The sequence below is a fragment of the Phaseolus vulgaris genome, chromosome 3 (genome assembly GCF_051622355.1).
Source record: "Phaseolus vulgaris cultivar YP4 chromosome 3, ASM5162235v1, whole genome shotgun sequence".
NCBI lineage: Eukaryota > Viridiplantae > Streptophyta > Magnoliopsida > Fabales > Fabaceae > Phaseolus > Phaseolus vulgaris.
The window spans coordinates 41,613,402-41,631,044 of record NC_143500.1 but is presented as its reverse complement, the minus strand read 5'-3'; the positions used below and the strand labels follow the sequence as shown (position 1 = coordinate 41,631,044).

The following is a 17,643-nucleotide window of genomic DNA, read 5'->3' as shown; positions in this document are numbered from 1 at the left end:
TTAGGTGTCCTTCGGGCATGCGCTGTTGATGTTTCTGTAGTCGACGCACATCCTCCAGTTACCGTTAGGCTTGGTAACCATGACGACGTTGGCCAGCCATGTCGTGTATCGGGCCTCCCTTATGAATCCGGCCGACAGGAGCTTTCCGGCCTCCTCCTTCGCCGCGAGTCGTTTTTCGTCGCCCAAGTCCCTCTTCTTTTGGGAGATCGGGCGGGCTTCCTTGAATATGGACAGCCGATGGGTGATGACATCCGGGCTGACTCCCGGCATGTCGGCCGGCGTCCATGCGAACATGTCGACATTCTTTTTTAGCGCGGCGTGCATGACCTCGGCCTCGGCCGCCGCCAAGGCTGTCCCTACAGTCGTGCTGTGCTCTTCGTCGAGGAGGGGGACCCTCCTCAGCTCCTCTCTTGCCTCTAGCCTATCCTCGGTTGCCCGGGGATCAAGGTCTACTAGTGCCACGGTTGGTTGGGCCTCTCTCAGCCGGTCCTTCCTGGGGGAGCGGTCCTTTCGGGAGGACTTTCTCGCCCGAAGGGGAGAGGTGTCTGCCCTTAGAGGCTCCACCCGGAGGCTCTCGGCGTAGCACTCTCGTGCTTCTTTCTGGTCCACGTGGACTGTGAGAATGTCTCTTGTCTTTGAAGGGAATTTCATTGCGAGGTGGGGGGTTGATACTATGGCCATCAGCCGGTTGATGGATGGTCGGTCGAGGAGGATGTTGTAGGAGGTGTTGGCGTCGATGACCAGGTACCGGATTTTGATGGTCCTGGTGTTCTTCCCCTCTCCGAAGGTGGTGTACAAGTCGATATATCCCTTGGTACCCACTCTCTCGCCCGAGAATCCTACCACGTGGTCGTCGTATGGCATCATCTCGGCCTCGGTCATTCTCATGGCCTTGAAAGTTTTCCAGTAGAGGATATCTACCGAACTTCCTTGGTCCACGAGGGTCTTCCTTATGGTGAATCGATCTATGTCGACCGCTATCACCATCGGGTCGTCTTGCTGGCGGTAGTCCACGCCTTTAAAGTCTTCGTCCGTGAAAGTGATGGGTGGCATCCTTGGTCGAAACGCCACGGCGTTTACCTGGTGTACCGCCCGGAGGTGCTTCTTCCGGGCGTTGTTTGTGCTTCCTCCCCCGGCGAAACCGCCGGCTATGGTGTTGATAACCTCTCGGTCCTATCGCCCTCCCTTGGGGGATCGTCCCTTCGAGGGGGGTCGGCCCTTGCGGGTTGCCGGTCGCCTCTGTTATTTTGGTTTTCTCGGCCGCGCTGGGGTGACCTCGTCCGCCTGGGTGGATCCGCCCGGCCGGGTGGGTCTCGGCCATTCCTGACGAAACAGCGGAGATGCCCAGCCTGGATAAGTTCCTCGATCTTATCCTTGAGGGCCTGACACTCGTCGGTCGAGTGTCCGGTGTTTTGATGGTACCGACACTGCTTCCTCCGGTCGGCATTATTTGGGCTGGCTACCTTCCTTGGGGGAGGGATCAACTCGGCGTTGAGGGCCTCGTCCAAGATCCTCCCTCTCTCAGCCGTCAACGGCGTGTATCTCGAGAATCGAATTGGTCGGTCTCGATTCTCCCGTCGCCGGTCAGTTCTCTGTATCAGCCGCGCCTGGCGGTCCTTTTCTTCCTTCCTTTCTCCGCCGGCCTCGGCACGGGCCTGGTTGCGGAACTCTCTTAGTTCCTCCAGCTGCATGTACTTAGCGGCTCTCTTTCTCAGCTCATCCAGGCTGTCGGCTGGTTGCATGCATAGGTTGTCGGCAAAGGGCCCCGGGCGCAGGGCCGTCAGCATGTGGTGCATGGCGACATCCGGACTCAGATTTCGGATGCTCATCGCCACTTTACTGAACCAATCCACGAAGGCTCTCAGCGACTCTCCCTTCTCCTGGCGGATGCCTACTAGGGCGATTGAGGTCAGATGATGCGGCCGGCTGGTCGCGAACTGTGTTTCGAACTTTGTGACGAGCGTGGCAAAGCTGTCGATGGAGTTGGGTGAGAGCTTGGTGAACCAGCTAAGGGCTGCACCCTTCAAGGATGTGGGGAACACTCGGCACAAAACAGCGTCGTCCGAGGTGTAGAGACTCATATGGGTGGTGTAGGCGTCCATATGCTCGTCCGGGTCGGTGGACCCGTCATATCGATCTCGGTTGAAACCCTTCCACTTCTCAGGAAGTGGGACTTCGATGATGTTGTTCGTAAAGGGGTGACGGCGGTTCGGGTCGGCCGTCAGGGTCGTCCGGGTGGATCTGATTAGGCACGACTCGTCGCCCATTTCAGTCTCGTGGGGAGGGGGTCGGCCTCTCGTCCCCTCGGCCACATCCGGGTTGGGGGGAGAGGTGTAGGACTTGCCGACCACGTTCGTCGGTATGACAGAGGGTCCTTCCTCCCCCAGCTTCTTTCTCATATCTTCGTTCTCCCTGCGGAGAACTTGCAGCTCTTGCTCATTTTTCTGAGCGGCCTCCTCGGCCTTTCTTCGCATCTCGGCCATCTCCCTCTGGAGAGATAGCAGCAGCATTGTTTGGTCGGCTTCAGTCATTCTTTCCATGCTTCTTGTCGAAACCATCTACTTTTTTCCTTCAGCTAGTTTCCCTCGGCCCCACGGTGGGCGCCAATTGTTCCTGCTAGGGAGATGGGACCTAGAGAACTGTTGAAGTCTTCTTCTCCTTCCTTCGGTCGGGCAGGTGGCTGAGTGATGAACTGGGATCCTTCTCTTCCTTCTGCTTATCTTTCGGCACTCGGGACTCGGTCGTCGGGTGAACACCGGATGGTGGGGGTACCTGCGAAGGCACTCCGACGCTCAAGTCAGTAAAGCGGGTGGTTAGCTCTCAGGTAGGTGAACAGTAATAATGACATACCTTACTCCTTGGGATGCGCGCTATTTATATTATTCTAATGGACCTACCTTGTTGGGCCCGTTTATCGAGGTAGATACCGCTTAGGGTTGCATTACCTACTTCTTGATGATGGATTAGCTTTACTGATCTTTGTTTGAGTGTTAATTGTAACAGGGTTCGGCTATCGGCCAAGTTCCCGTGGTGTGGGTCGGCCATCGGCCAAATCCTTGTGGTCTCGGTCGTCTTAGTTAAGTCTTCTAAGGTCTCGACCTTTCGGACAGTCGGCCAAGTCTTCCAAGGTCTCGGCCTGCCGGCCTGCCGGCCAAGTCTTCTAAGGTCTCGACCTTTCGGACAATCGGCCAAGTCTTCCAAGGTCTCGACCTGTCGGCCTGTCGGCCAAGTCTTCTAAGGCCTCAGCCAGGTTCCCCTGGTCTCGGTCAGGTTGACTGGGCATCGGGCAGCCAGGTGGGTCCCGGCCTCGCCCCGTACCGGTACACTTTTTTTTTCAATTTTGTTTATATGACTTTAAAAATTGTAATGAATTATCTTGTAATTGAATGTTTTTTATGTGCTGAGAAAAAAAAATGTTTTTTATGTTATTTAATTTTTAAACTATTTATTTAATTATTTTTTAATTGAATATAATATGAAAAAATTATCATCGTAATTTTAAAAAAATAGTTAGTTTAAGTAATTAATTAATGTTAGATATTTTTTTATTGTAATGAATTTACTTATAATGAAATGTACATTACATTTATAACTAAATGTTTTTTTATTTTTTAAACTATGTATTTAATTATTTTGTAATTTAATATAATTTGGATAATTTATCATTATAATTTAAAGAAATATTTACATAATATAAGTAACTAATTAATGTTGGATTTTTTTTATTGTAATGAAATTACTTATAATGAAATGTAAATGTAAATTACATTTATAACTAAATGTTTTTTTTTTAAACTATGTATTTAATTATTTTGCAATTGAATATAATTTGGATAATTTATCATTGTAATTTAAGGAAATATTTAGATAGTTTAAGTAATTAATTAATGTTGGATTTTCTTTATTGTAATTAAATTACTTATAATGAAATGTAAATGTAAATTACATTTATAACTAAGTGTTTTTTATTTGAATATAATTTCGATAATTTATCATTGTAATTTAAAGAAATATTTAGATAGTTTAAGTAATTAATTAATGTTGGATTTTTTTTATTATAATGAAATTAATGTAAATGTAAATTACATTTATAACTACATATTTTTTATTTATTTTTTAAACTATGTATTTAATTATTTTTATAATTGAATCTAATTTGGATAATATATCGTTGTAATTTAAAAAATATTTAGATAGTTTTAATTAACTAATGTTGGATATTTTTTTATTGTAATAAAATTACTTATAATGAAATGTAAATTCAAATTAAATTTATAACTAAATGTTTTTTTTTTTAAACTATGCATTTCTTTTTAATATAGTAAAAAGATTAGTTTAGTTAATTAATTAATTAACGAAATTGGTTATGTAAATAGAATGCAATTGCAAACAAATTTAAATTAGTATTGTTAGATTATATGTTACCATACACTATGAAATTACGAAATGAATTATTTATCATTGTTTATATAGACAATTTTTATTATTGTGATTTTCACTGCGACAATAAGAGATTTTTTTGGATTATTTTGAGCTTGTTAATCCATTCGTTATGGATCCTAGTAGTTATTGGTCTTCCTGAATATTTATGACGCATGTGTGGTTCATGAATGAAGTATGAACTCGTATATGTTGACCAGTCATCTTTATTTTTGATTGGATGAAATTGAATTTCGAAAGCCTTGTAGATGTTGTGTAGACTGTAAATTGGGTTAACATATGTTACTAGTTGCAAGTGATAAGTAGAATAAATGACAATTACATGAGGATAAAGGAGTCGATGAGCTTAAAATGTCTAAAAATCAAACCATCATTAATTTCATTCGATTGTGTATGACACAGGTCAACAACCAAGTTATATGTTCATTTTTTTTCCGAGTAAGGTTATAATATTCTCGGGGTATTGATGTTCAACTCACACCATGTACTTTGCCTTCATTCCTCTTTCAACAAACCATGAATTTGTTCTTTCAAATGTTGTTTTAATAAGAGCATAACTTGGCAACGATCGTGCTCTCTTTAAAATATAGTCCATGCATTCAACTAAGTTGGTTGTCATCTGTCCATACCTCTTGCCTCCATCAATTGTGTGAGTCCATTTTTGTAGTGTTAGTTGTGCTATCTATGAAACTATCTCGCCACATTGTTGATAACCTAGCTTCAACAGTGAGTTGTTTCATTTCATAACTTGAAAAGTACATTCAGGTCAATAATAATTTTTTTTGTCACGTATCATAATAGACAATGCTAGTGTGAGAAAGTGTAATACCCATATTAATGAGTTGTGTTTTCAACTTTGAATTTTTTAATTTCTTATTGAAGTTGGATGCAATATGGTGTATGTAATACATTGAATGTAGGCCTAGTTTCTCCTAACCAACTTTTTCATATCGCAAAGCAGACAAGATAGATGAACCTCTATTTGTTGTATTCATCTTTTTATGTACGATTTATCCATTTTTTTTATTTTATAGAAATTTATCCATTTTCATAACAGAAAAAATTGTACTTATAAATTAATTCCACTCAAAATTCAATGATTTAAGAACGTATCTTAAGAAACCAAAAGACATTCCATTCACATTTATGAAAAATGAAAACAAAAATAGAAGGTTAGATGAGCTGTTTACGTAAAACACACATCAGTCTAAGTTCCTCACACTTTACTTTTAAATTCATAACTACATGGACAAAAGTGATTTGAAATTATCAAGAGTGGAATGTTGCAAACTATTACAGCAAAAAAAACAAAAATAAATTCGGTTATGAAGTGAATTTGGGAAAGTGAATTTAAGAAAAGAATACGAAGAAAACAAGATTATTTGAATTAAGTAAATATAATGAAAACTGTAAAAAAAATTATGAAAAATTGTTAATGATGTGTGTGATTGAAATGCTTTTTTTAATGGATAAGAATATAAGTACAAATTGACCTTTATATTTAAGAATTGTTAAAAGAATAGTTTGAATTATTTATTTGTGGACTATAATTGTTTTTAGTTAAAATATTATTTTTAGTGTAAAACCTAGCTTAAAACAAATATAGTTTATAAATTATATGAAATTGTCGAAATATATCTATGATTGTTGAAAAAATTATTTATTGTTATTCCTAAATTAGTCAAAATATGAAAAAAATACCAATCCTAAATTATATAATGTTTTATTCAAATAAAAATATAAAATTCTTAAAATATTTAAAATTTTAAATAAATACAGATCTTAAATTATTTAATGTCCTATTTGAATATAAAAATTTAACATAAATAAGATTCTTAAATTATTGAAAATTCTAAATAAATACAAAATCCTAAATTATTCAACATCTTACTTAAATAAAAATAATTAATAAATAAAATTCTTAAACTGGTTAAAATCCAAAAATAAATACAAATTATAAATTATTTAATGTTCTATTTAAATAAAATATATAAAATATATAAAATTCATAAAATATTCAAAATCTTAAATAAATAATTTAATATCTTATTTGATTAAAAAATTTAAATAATTTTTTTTTCTAAATTATTGAAAAATCTAGATAAATACAATGTCCTATTTAAGTAAAAATATCAATAACTAAAATTCCTGAATTAGTCAAAATTAAAATAAATATAAATCATAAATTATTTAATATCCTATTAAATAATAATAAAAAATAAATAAAATTCCTAAACTATTACAAATTCTAAATAAATACAAATCCAAAATTATTAATATCCTACTTAAATAAAAATCATCAATAAAACAAAACATACAAAGGAAAATGAAAAAAAAAAAACATCCCATAAAGGATGTTTCCAACCGTATAATAGATTGCAAACTCAAAAAACTCAATCAATTATGGGAAAGAGATCAATTCTCCTAAAAGAATCATGCATAAAATCAATTAGGGAAGTTTCAAACATCAATTATTTCTCTCAAATCGTGAACATGAAAATACTTCCAAAAACCCGAGTATCACTCTAAAAGATTGAGTGTTGAGAACTATTCACTATATTACAATTTAAAAAAAAATTGTTGAAATGAAACAATTTTGTTATTTAATATTGCCAAATCATTGTGGCTCTCAAAAATGCATGTAGTTCCATGAAAACCACTGGACACAACCAATGTCTCACACAGTCACTGGGCCTCTCAACTAGGAAAAAAAAGTACAGAATAGCCACGTGCACCTCTCATTTCTCACAAATCTCCTTATTTATGAAAAAAAAAAAACTTAGGTATTCTCTCCTACAAATCCGCACCCAAAATTCACCTTAAACACCAAACATGATTGACACCTTATTTTCCATCTCCATAAAAACTACTCACCGTGATCCAAAGAGAAGCTAAAAGAGTAACTGGCTCAAGGATTTAAACCAGAAATTCTAATAAATAAACGAAATAAGAAACACATTGTAATCTTAAACAATTCCAATTTTTATAAACACAAACTTAAATCGAATCCAAAGAATAAACCAGAGGAAATTTCAGATTCAGAACAGATTACAACACTAAACAAAAACGGAAATATATGGTCAAATTCAGAAAACTGAACTGATATCCTGATGAAGGATCTTGAGAGTTTCATATAACAACAACAACAGAAGATGAAAGCAATTGAATTCATACAAGATAAGAAAAACAATATGAAATAGCCATAGTTAGTTAATTGAATGAAAGAGGACGAAAACATGATCCAGCACATATCTATAATCAAGGAAACAGTGGAAAAAGAGCAGCAGAGATCTGAAGTCCCACCGTGTCACACTCTCTACTGTGATTTCCTTGATTAGAAAGATGCTATGAATCAAAACCTACTACTAAAAAAGACAGTGACGTAAGGATTAATTTATAGAGAAGAAACTAGGGTTCAAGTTCTCACTTATGCTTATGTGTTTCCCTCTTCTTATACCGGGCTTTTCGGGTACCGGTATTTTGTTGGGCCCAACTTTCTCTACTTAACAATAATTGAAACTCATTTATTTTATTTTCAAATGGATATTTCAGGTTTTAATACACAGTTTTGTACTATAAATTTTTCATTCTAAATACACTGAAGTGAATCAAATGTAGCAGATGTAGTCAGAATACACTTTTTTTTTTCATGTGTTTTATAAAATTTGTCTCCTTGGTTAAATATAAAACTTTTTATTTCAACTTTAATTTCATAGGAGCTCTCAAAATACCCAATTCATCACGTTAAATTTCTATTTTAAGATTATAATTATTTTACAAATGCTGCATTTGTTACTTTATAAAAAAAAGTCAATATAAAATAAATTACAAAAATATTATATAAGTGATGAATGCGCTCCACTAACAGGTTTTTTTTTCAAAACTTTATTTATTCGGGTGTGGATGAAAAGATGATTATATTTATTGGTTTCAATTGAACTCCGTTATTTTTATCTACTTTTATATAAAAATAATAAAGTTATTAACGATTGAATAAAATAAAATAAAAATAATTCTTCACCAACAAAATTATAGAATATTTCCTTTCAGGTAAAATAATTTAATTGAATTAGGTATGGTTGTATGTGTGATAGTATCTGCTACACAATGAATATCAATGAACTCTATTATTGAAATTGTTTAATATACCGTTTTTTAGCTTATAGGTATTAAGCTTGTTTATGAATCAATTTAGTCAAAATTATAAATATATATATATATATATATATAATTTATGTTTTCGTCTAAAAGGGGACTCAGTAAGACCCCTTATCTTCGGTTAGTCAGTCAATCACTCTTCCTTCTTCCACTTAGCTCACAACTTCACCTCACCTTTGTCAACCTTTGATTCTTCACTTTAGTCAAACTCCTTCTTTATTCGTAGGTTTTCGATTGGGAGTACACTTGCAAAAGGTGCTCCAATGATCAAGTAAGTGTTCGATATTCAGTGCTTGCTATAATTAATGTGCGATAATGATGTACTTTTTTCTTGAAACTTGTGACTATTTATATGATTATCATGAGTCCATTATTATTGGACCGTATTAGCGTTTGGATTTTGGTTAAGACATGTTACCTAATGTTTACTTACTGATCAAACTCGTTAATCTTCTTTTGATCTTTAATACCTTTTGAACATGTCGTCGAACTAGGTACTGAGGTATTTGGAATTCATCTGGTACAATTTATGAGCTTAAACTTTTAATTCATGTGTTAGACTAACGTTTCATAATAATTATGTAGCATAATTATGAAACTCAAAATAAAGAAAAAAGAGTTTTTGTCTATGATATGATATTCCTATTTGTCCAATAAACTCGTATCACGCATGAAGTGTGAAGAATAAGAAATCAAATGTAGATGTCATGAGCAACTTGATGCATGATTATAAATCATAAATCTTAAATTCATGACTCCTCTAATCAAATAATGGTCAAAACTTATTTTCTTCTCCTTATTATATTCTATTTAGTTTTTGGTAACTTTGAAGTTATCTTCTTTTTCACATTCCTCATATAATAACATCAAATTCTTTTAACCTTATTTTTTTTTTAAATATTATGTTAAATTTAAACAAATCATATAATAAATATATATTAAAAATGTTAAAATTAGAATTAACATACACATGAAAATGTAAAACAGTAAAAATAAATTTTAACGAACAAAATAAAATAAAATTACGAGTTAGAATAAATTGAGCCCAAACCCAAAGAATAGGCCTAGCATTATTTGTGTGAAGCGAATCCAACCTTCATGATACATACGTACAGTTGCTATTGGAGGAGAGCCACAATCCAAACAGGGCCTTTAAATTTGAAGCAGGTGAAGGCGAGTTCGGAAATCACCGTAGCCGCTATTTAGGCCAGCGGAAGTGAAACAGAACGCCTTTGATCCCAAACTGAAACTGAAATAGGCTTTTAGGTTTGCGTTTGCTTTGATGCTCCACTCACTCTTTTGTTTTGAAATCTGAATTGAAGAAATAATTTAGAAATGGTGCAAGACTCTGAGAAGAGATTCCATTCCATCATGGACAAGCTCTTCCATCCTCCCAAACCCCCGTCCTCATCCAGGTTCTCTTTTTCGATAATTTTCTCGCTTTGCAATCCATGAAATTTCATAATAACACGATATGAATCACGATAAACGTTTATATCTACACTCATTACATCACATTGCGTAACAGTAGTTTGCTAAATTCTAGTTACTGGTTACCAGTGTTGCATCTTGCTACTTCTGTTAATTTGTTTGCTATGGAATTTGATTTGAAGTGTTTAGCGTGTGTGCTTGTATCATTGGTTTTTGTGACCAAAATTTTGTAGGAAATAGGGATTGGTAATGATAACTAATGCGTCTGTGGTTGTGTTTGCAGTTCATCTGGAGTGCAGTTATCAGGGAGTAAGAAACGTCCTTACCAGTCAGGGTTGATGGAGTTGAATCGGAGAGGGGATGTTGCTGATGGACAGCAGTCCTCCTCGGCAGCGACCACGGCACTGCAGGGACCACTCTGCCGACCGTGGGATCGTGGTGATTTTATGAGAAGATTAGCTACATTCAAATCTATCTCATGGTTTGCTAAACCAAAGGTAATTTCTTGCTGTCTATATTCTTCTCCCTACTGATAAGGGCGTGTGTGTTTGGGACTGGGGTTTTACAGTGAAAGAACAAGATTATTAAAATAAAAGATCGTGGCAATAACTTTATATTAATCTGTTATTAAAATATTATAAAATTTGGTTATATATATCGAAAATTAAAAAAAATTCCCTCCCTTCCCTTCAAAATTTGGCTCCTAAACACACCTAAAGTGAATCAATTCTTGTGTTTTTATTACTGTGTACCGCCATCTTAGTGCCATGGTTATAATTCTAAGCTTTCAGTATATGTGTGTGGGTGTCCATGCGTTGCTAAAATATAAGAGGCAGATACACCATAATAAACTGGAAACAATGTTTGATGAAGGTACAAAGTATGGGAAACCTTTTATTGATTAGTCAAATTACAAAACATTTGGCTAATTGGGAATTTTGCTTCATTCAGTCTATTTGTAAACTATGAAGGAATTCTTAGAAGTAACACCCTGTGCTAGTGAAGATGCCTTATATGATTTGTCAGTCCTTTATAGATAAGCTGTTTAAGATAGGCTTGTTCTACTGAAACTCAAAACTAATTCTATTTGGCTTTCTGCTAGGTTGTTTGCTTTTAATTAAGAATGACAGTCCTGTTGAAGTAAAAACTTATCCTCCTTTAACAATATCTGGCAAAGAGTATCATCTACTTTTATAAAGAAAGTCTCTTGCCTCATGGTTTATGACTTCCATTTGTCAAGAAATGATTCGGCTGTATAATTAGTAAACTTTGGTTTACTGCCAACCTTCTTTGTCATCTTTCCCCACACTGTTTCTGCCAAATTTTATGGCATATAATTTTATGTCTGATATTTGCATTCAGGTAGTGAGTGCAGTAAATTGTGCTAGTAGAGGTTGGATCAATGTGGATATTGACACCATAGCCTGTGAAGCATGTGGAGCACGTCTTCTTTTCTCTACACCAGCATCTTGGAATCAGCAACAGGGTATGTTGTTGTTCCAGTTATTATATTACTCACAACAACATTCAATGATATGAGTTTTCTAACTAGAATGTCTTCTGTTCAGTGGAGAAGGCAGCATTAGTATTTAGCTTAAAGTTGGGTAATGGACATAAATTACTTTGCCCATGGATTGATAATGCCTGCAATGAAACACTGGCACGATTTCCTCCTACAACTCCTGAGATATTAGTTGAAAATTTCAGAAAACACTGTTTTGCACTCTTACAACTATCAGCTCTTCCACAAATTTCATCTTCAGCTATAGCCTACATTCAAAGCCAAAGCCCACTTCTGGAAGACTTTCTTGGACAATCTTTGCTGCTGGAGTATGGAAATGGATCTACTGAAAATTTTGGGATTGGGGATCTTAATAGTCAGGAGGAACTGAAATTTTATTATCAGGTAATTACTGATTTTCTATTACGTTCAAAAATCTCATTTTCTGTACCAGTATGACAATATTTTCTTCAATTAGTGGATGTGATCTGGTATGGTGGTCTCGTTTTGTGTCCATTTTTGTTGATGCTGAATAAACATGACACTTATTTTCTAGATAGAATTTCTCTGTTTGCTCACAGGCTCGTGCACTTAATTAACATTCTTAAGATAGATTCTACATGTATTTTTGACTTAGGTGCTGCTTTATCAGTTGGTGCTTTTCAAAACTGAACCTGTCTTGAACTACGATTCATTTGCAAACGAATTAGAAGCAAGATTGTCAAACTCATTATGAAAACTTATTGCAGCTTCATTGACTTGTAAACTCATAACTGTTCACATAATACGAAAATAAATATTAAAATCCTTTTTCCTACTTTTGGAAGTGGGCGTTGAAACAGTAATTTTGGTTGAGTACCTTGACCAACCAATTTCAGACATTTTGTAAAATGGTGACTGACAATACATACAATTTATGCTTATGTGCATGTAAAATGTAGACAAACAATTTCAGAGTTAAAACAAAACCCACAAATTCGTTACTTTGAACGGTTCTGACTGAATTTCTCAAATTCACCAAGTCAAACAAAAATGAATTGTGTTCAAGTCAACACATTTTTTCACTCCTAGAATTGTTAACCTCACACAAGTTTAAAATTAAATTCATGAGTTTAACAACCATGATTAAGGTTGAAACTTGGCTGATGATATTATGTATCTGTCTCTTCCATACATATGTTCTTCATTTTAAGCATAACATAAGTAATGTTTATCCTGGATTTTTATCACTAAATGGCCAAATGGTTTTGATGAATCGTCTTGTATCAATATATTTTCATTATCTCTCTACCCTTTTATTTTTCTTTAGGAAAACATCTTAGTGTATATATTAACATTCCTTTATTTTCTCCACTATGAAATAATGATTACTGGTGCTCTTAAATTTTGCAGGCTCAAAAGCTTATAAGTTTATGCGGTTGGAAACTTCGTCCTCTACCTTATGTAGTTGATTGTAAGGATTTATCAGATCAGTCTCTAAAAAAATCAACTACTCTTGCAATTCATTCTGTTGGCACTGATGAAAATAAAATAGATGAAAATTCCATGGATTCTATTGGGGAACAAGTGGATCCAAATTCTGCAGTATTAGATTGCACCCTATGTGGAGCCACTATTGGATTGTGGGCATTCTGTACTGTTCCCCGGCCAGTGGAATCATTCAGACTAGTGGGATATGCTGAAGTGAATGGTGAAAATGCTTGTGTGGTCCACAATTTACTGAATAAAGATGATCTTGAAAATAGGCAGGGTGCCAGGCCTGATGTTGCAAATTCATCAAAGGATACTTCTTCAAGTCTAAATATGACAATTGCAGGGGGGCCTCCCCCAACAAAGCAAAACTTTAAAGCAATAATATCTCTGCCTGTTATTGGTCAGAATTTAAGGGCTCGTCTTTCTTATGATTCTAATTTTAGGGATCATGCTTTTGTTAACAAAGGTGGTAATGAATCAAATTTACAGGAGAAAACTGACAATATCATTAATTCTTCTATTGGAGAACTTGTTCCCGAGTCATCTGAACCCAGGGAGACCGCAGATTATGAAAATGGTTCTCAAACAAGGATCTGTGATTCAGATGTTATCGTGGACACCCATCATGCAGGACAATCATTTTGTCTTAACGATAAGATGACTACACACACAGATGCTGATAAATTGAATAGTTCAGCTGCTGGATATTGTAGTGGTGCTCAGGTTAGTGGTTTTTATTTGTCAAATGGACAGATAGTAACTTGTGACAATTATAGAAATAAATTATTGCCTAGTTATTATCTTTTCTGGTATTCAAAGACTTAACAAAATGCTTGATCATAAGTAGTTTTGCCATGACAAGTTGTTTGGAAGTCCACATTAACTATAGTATTGCTGTACAGAAAGACTCTGCAGAAGGTGAAGCACTTTCTGTTTTGCGTAAGACTTCCGATGGCAAAGTTGGTACTGACAGAGAAGAGAATCCTATTGGTAGTGAAGATGTACATTCTAGTATAGGTAAGCACTACGATATGGTTCGTTCATAATTCATTAACACTGAATGTTTGTATATTCTAACAATTATATCTTTATCTGTTCGGCATTACATTATGTAGTTCACTTGTCATCATGAGTTAATTTATTAGAGAAATAGAAAGTTTACGAATCTTCATTCCTTTGCTTTCCAGAGAAGTTTAAGAACCCAGCACCTTCTGATAAAGCAACGGAATTTGATCCAATCCGGCAGCACAGACACTTCTGCCCCTGGATTGCATCAATAAATGATGGGGAACCTGGGTGGAAACAAACATTATCTGCTCTGTATCATCAGAAAAATCCGTTGCCGCGTTCACCAAATAGATCCCCCTCATCTTTTCCCATTGTTAAGGTATTTCTTGCTGATACTAGGACTTGTATTTAATCATTGGATGGCTATTATATATCACAGTGACCCTGTCTTATTTTAACATAATTCAATCCATTCTTTGACAGACCATGAACGAAAACCAAAACCTTAAATCTGGATTTAAATTATTCAACCTGTATCTCAAATTAGTCATTTATATAAGCGTACGAAGTGTGGATAATTGCCAATACTGTTGTAAAGAAGACAGAAAGCCTGAAAGTATGAAATTGTAGTCTTTCATATTGTCTCTATTTTACCGTGGCTTGTTTTCCAACACTGTTGCAAGTTGCATCAAACTATTCCTTTCGTGGTCTGTAAACATCTGCATATGCCTAATTGACTGTGCCTAATTGAGTGTGGAATGGTTACTTAGGGAGATTCACTGTCTTGACATATAACATGTGTGTACATGCAGGTGGATGATCCTGTGGGTTCAATTAGAAAGCTTTTCATGTCTCCATCAACGAAGAGAATGAAGTCCACTCATAATATGGGGCAAAATACATAATTGCTTGGACCCATGACGTAGGGCATAAGAGAATTAGTAATTCAAGAACAGCTCCCTCCTAGATCTAGATGTGGTGTATACTGTCATTTTTTTTTTTGTGGTATGCTATTCTATTTAAAAGCCTTGTAATTGTTGTATCAATGGTTTAATTTTTTTTAACTGAAGATATATCTTAACAAAAGCAGGTGATTTGTCTGTAATTGACAATTAGTTTGTCATTTGGAACCGAGCTGCTGTAATATTTTCCCCCTCATATTGTAATACAAATGACAGACATTACGTAGGGTTGGATGACAGTGGTGATTATTATAGAATGTGACATTTCTTCTTACATATACTCTGGAAATCAACTAAAGAAGGGAATCGATAATACAATTTTGTCTTACTGCATTAAACCGCAGTTTGTAACAATGACCTTTGAATAAGGGCGGTTGAATCCTCTTTCTGCTACAACAGCTCTCTTGTCTCCTATCAGCTTTGCCACCCTGTAATAATATAAGTATAATTGCAATATTATCATAGGTACATGTTCAACTGTATATAGCAGATATAGGGAAGAAAACAAAGAATGCGTGCCTCAAGATCAAGTCATCATACATGATTCGATAAATATTGTCTGTTTGACTCACCTAAAATATGGAGATCCTGTATTCTCCTGTACAGTTTTAACCTGACCGATCCTCTGCACAACCTCCATGCCTCCTATCACTCTTCCAATTACAAGAGACGATGTATCCAATTCTGGTGAGTCCTTTGTAACTATGACAAATTCTGTACCATTAGGATCAATACCTACTTCTTCTTGATCAATCTCCAGCTTCCCTTTCTTTGCAACCAGCTTCATCTTTGGGGGTGGTTTTGACGGGTTTCTCACAATAATGCCTACACTTCCAGTCACGTTTTTAGTCCCAGGACATTTCTCATACTCCCTCTCCCATTCCTGAACTAGACTATTAGGTCCTAAGTTGCTACCTGTCCTCGAAGAAAATTCAGCATCCACCCCATAAGATCTAAGGCCGCCATGTTGAACATAATTGGGCATGATTTTGACAAACTCTTTTCTTCTGTAGCTAATACCAGCGGCTCCACTTACAACCTTACTGAACCTGTCAACTCCTGCAGGGACCTCGTCTCCATAAAGCCCTATAGTAACGCGACCAGCAGGTTCACCATCAATAGATATGTCTAAGAATACTTGTTTGGTAGTTTTTCTCTCAGTGCAGCTAGGAGTGGAAGTCAGATTCTCTTCTGTTTGATCGCTGTTGCTTGTGTTAGTAACATTTTCTTCTGCTAAATTCAAATCTTCTTCCTGTTGGTTACTGTTACTTGTGTTAGCAACATCTTCTGCTAAAACCCTATTCTCTTCTGCTCGAGCACTGCTGCTTGTGTTAGCAACATCCTCTTCTGCAAAAACAACATTCTCTTCTGGTTGATCACTGTTGTTTGTGTTTGCAACAGCTGTTTCTGCTCTTGCGCTGGATCCATTCACTACCTGAGTACCCCAGAGAAGTAGCAAGCAAGAGTTGCTGAAGATTGTGAGCTCTCTACGTGATAATCTGCATTGCTGTTTAAGGATTGGGAAAGATGGAGAAGTGGGTATTAATTGAATTGGCGAAAGTGATGGTGGTATCGTGCGAGTTGGAGGATTGAATGGTTGGGTGGAATAGCGCACTACTCTTTGTAGCATTTCTGCGTTGTTGAATTTGCAATACTCGAGAATTGGTTTATTCTGCATTTGCTGTTCATTTCATTTATAGGGAGATCATGGGATTAAGAAAAAAAAAACGAAGCAAGGAAGAACAATAGATAGATAAAGGGATACTGATGAGATTTCATGGATAAGAAGATGCAAATAGCTATATTGTATAACAGCCGTTCGTTTGTTCCGTGTTATAATTTTAGGTACACCAATTTACGTGGGTCCCTTTTGATATTGAGAAGGAAATATGCTGAAGAGGCACCCAAAATATGCACACATTCATTTTAGCTTTTCGCTTCCTAGATATCATTGAGGTTTAATCTCTTAAATTTCAACATGGTCAGTTAAATTTTTTCAATTACTTATTTACAAAATCTTTACCTTTCAGCTTTTAGATTTAAAATGTTCTATTCGAATTCTTATACATATTTTCCAATATTTAATTCTAGCAGTAAGAATTAATAACTTAAAATATAATCAAATAACAAAAGGAATTAAAAATAACATGTTTATAAGACTAGAATCAGCATAAGACATCTTCTCGTTCATTATTTTTCTGGTTGACACCAACTACTTTCTTCTTTACACTAATTCTCTCGGTCCCATAGTGGACATCAATTGTTCTCGAACGGGTCCGCAAGATCGACACTCTGACTTGGCATTCGGTCCGACCGACACAATCAAAACCCTAACCTCTAAACATGATTAACGAGATTAATTAACGATCAAGTACTAGGTAAGACACTCCTAATAATGACTCAACTCCCTAATCCTGCCCATTAACAAAGGATCCATGGTAATCATATAAATAGACACAAATTCCAAAAATGAGTTATGTCATCATCCGATACTAATAGCACCAAGTGTTGAACACTGAATTCGCACTTGAGAGTCAGAGTGTCTTTTGCAGGTACCATCCGAGCTTGGAGTTCACGGAGATGAGGGGTAGAGCCGTGAAAGGAGGGAGTGGAGTTTGTTTCAAGAGGAATTGAGGAAGAACCAACTGATGAGTGTTCAAATCGTTCTCT

At 36.2% G+C, this 17,643-nt stretch overlaps 3 protein-coding genes across 3 annotated transcripts; 1 reads left to right on the top strand and 2 right to left on the bottom strand.

Moving 5' to 3' along the window:
- On the bottom strand, positions 1–987 carry LOC150028848 (uncharacterized). The gene has a single exon (XM_090300151.1). It carries the CDS (start codon positions 985–987, stop codon positions 1–3), a length of 987 nt encoding a protein of 328 aa, XP_090156277.1.
- An 8,672-nt stretch (positions 988–9,659) lies between these two features.
- LOC137807661 (C3HC zinc finger-like protein) lies at positions 9,660–15,212 on the top strand. Its single transcript, XM_068608407.2, has 8 exons — positions 9,660–10,013; positions 10,313–10,526; positions 11,392–11,515; positions 11,598–11,935; positions 12,923–13,726; positions 13,906–14,020; positions 14,191–14,390; positions 14,824–15,212. The coding sequence occupies exons 1-8, from the start codon at positions 9,934–9,936 to the stop codon at positions 14,914–14,916; spliced, it is 1,968 nt and encodes a 655-aa protein (XP_068464508.1). The 5' UTR covers positions 9,660–9,933; the 3' UTR covers positions 14,917–15,212.
- LOC137807662 (Cyclophilin-like peptidyl-prolyl cis-trans isomerase family protein) lies at positions 15,106–16,965 on the bottom strand. The gene is made up of 2 exons (XM_068608408.2): positions 15,546–16,965; positions 15,106–15,401 (listed from the first exon to the last, which is right to left on the bottom strand). The coding sequence occupies exons 1-2, from the start codon at positions 16,649–16,651 to the stop codon at positions 15,299–15,301; spliced, it is 1,209 nt and encodes a 402-aa protein (XP_068464509.2). The 5' UTR covers positions 16,652–16,965; the 3' UTR covers positions 15,106–15,298.
- Between the last annotated feature and the right edge of the window lie 678 nt (positions 16,966–17,643).

Bases quoted from the DNA above. Each gene is read 5' to 3' on its own strand.
- LOC150028848 (XM_090300151.1), bottom strand. From the start codon at position 987: ATGGTGATAGCGGTCGACATAGATCGATTCACCATAAGGAAGACCCTC.
- LOC137807661 (XM_068608407.2), top strand. From the start codon at position 9,934: ATGGTGCAAGACTCTGAGAAGAGATTCCATTCCATCATGGACAAGCTC. The intron at 11,936-12,922 runs GTAATTACTGAT...TAAATTTTGCAG, and splicing joins AACTGAAATTTTATTATCAG to GCTCAAAAGCTTATAAGTTT. The intron at 14,021-14,190 runs GTAAGCACTACG...TTTGCTTTCCAG, and splicing joins AGATGTACATTCTAGTATAG to AGAAGTTTAAGAACCCAGCA.
- LOC137807662 (XM_068608408.2), bottom strand. From the start codon at position 16,651: ATGCAGAATAAACCAATTCTCGAGTATTGCAAATTCAACAACGCAGAA. The intron at 15,402-15,545 runs GTGAGTCAAACA...ATATTATTACAG, and splicing joins ACAGGATCTCCATATTTTAG to GGTGGCAAAGCTGATAGGAG.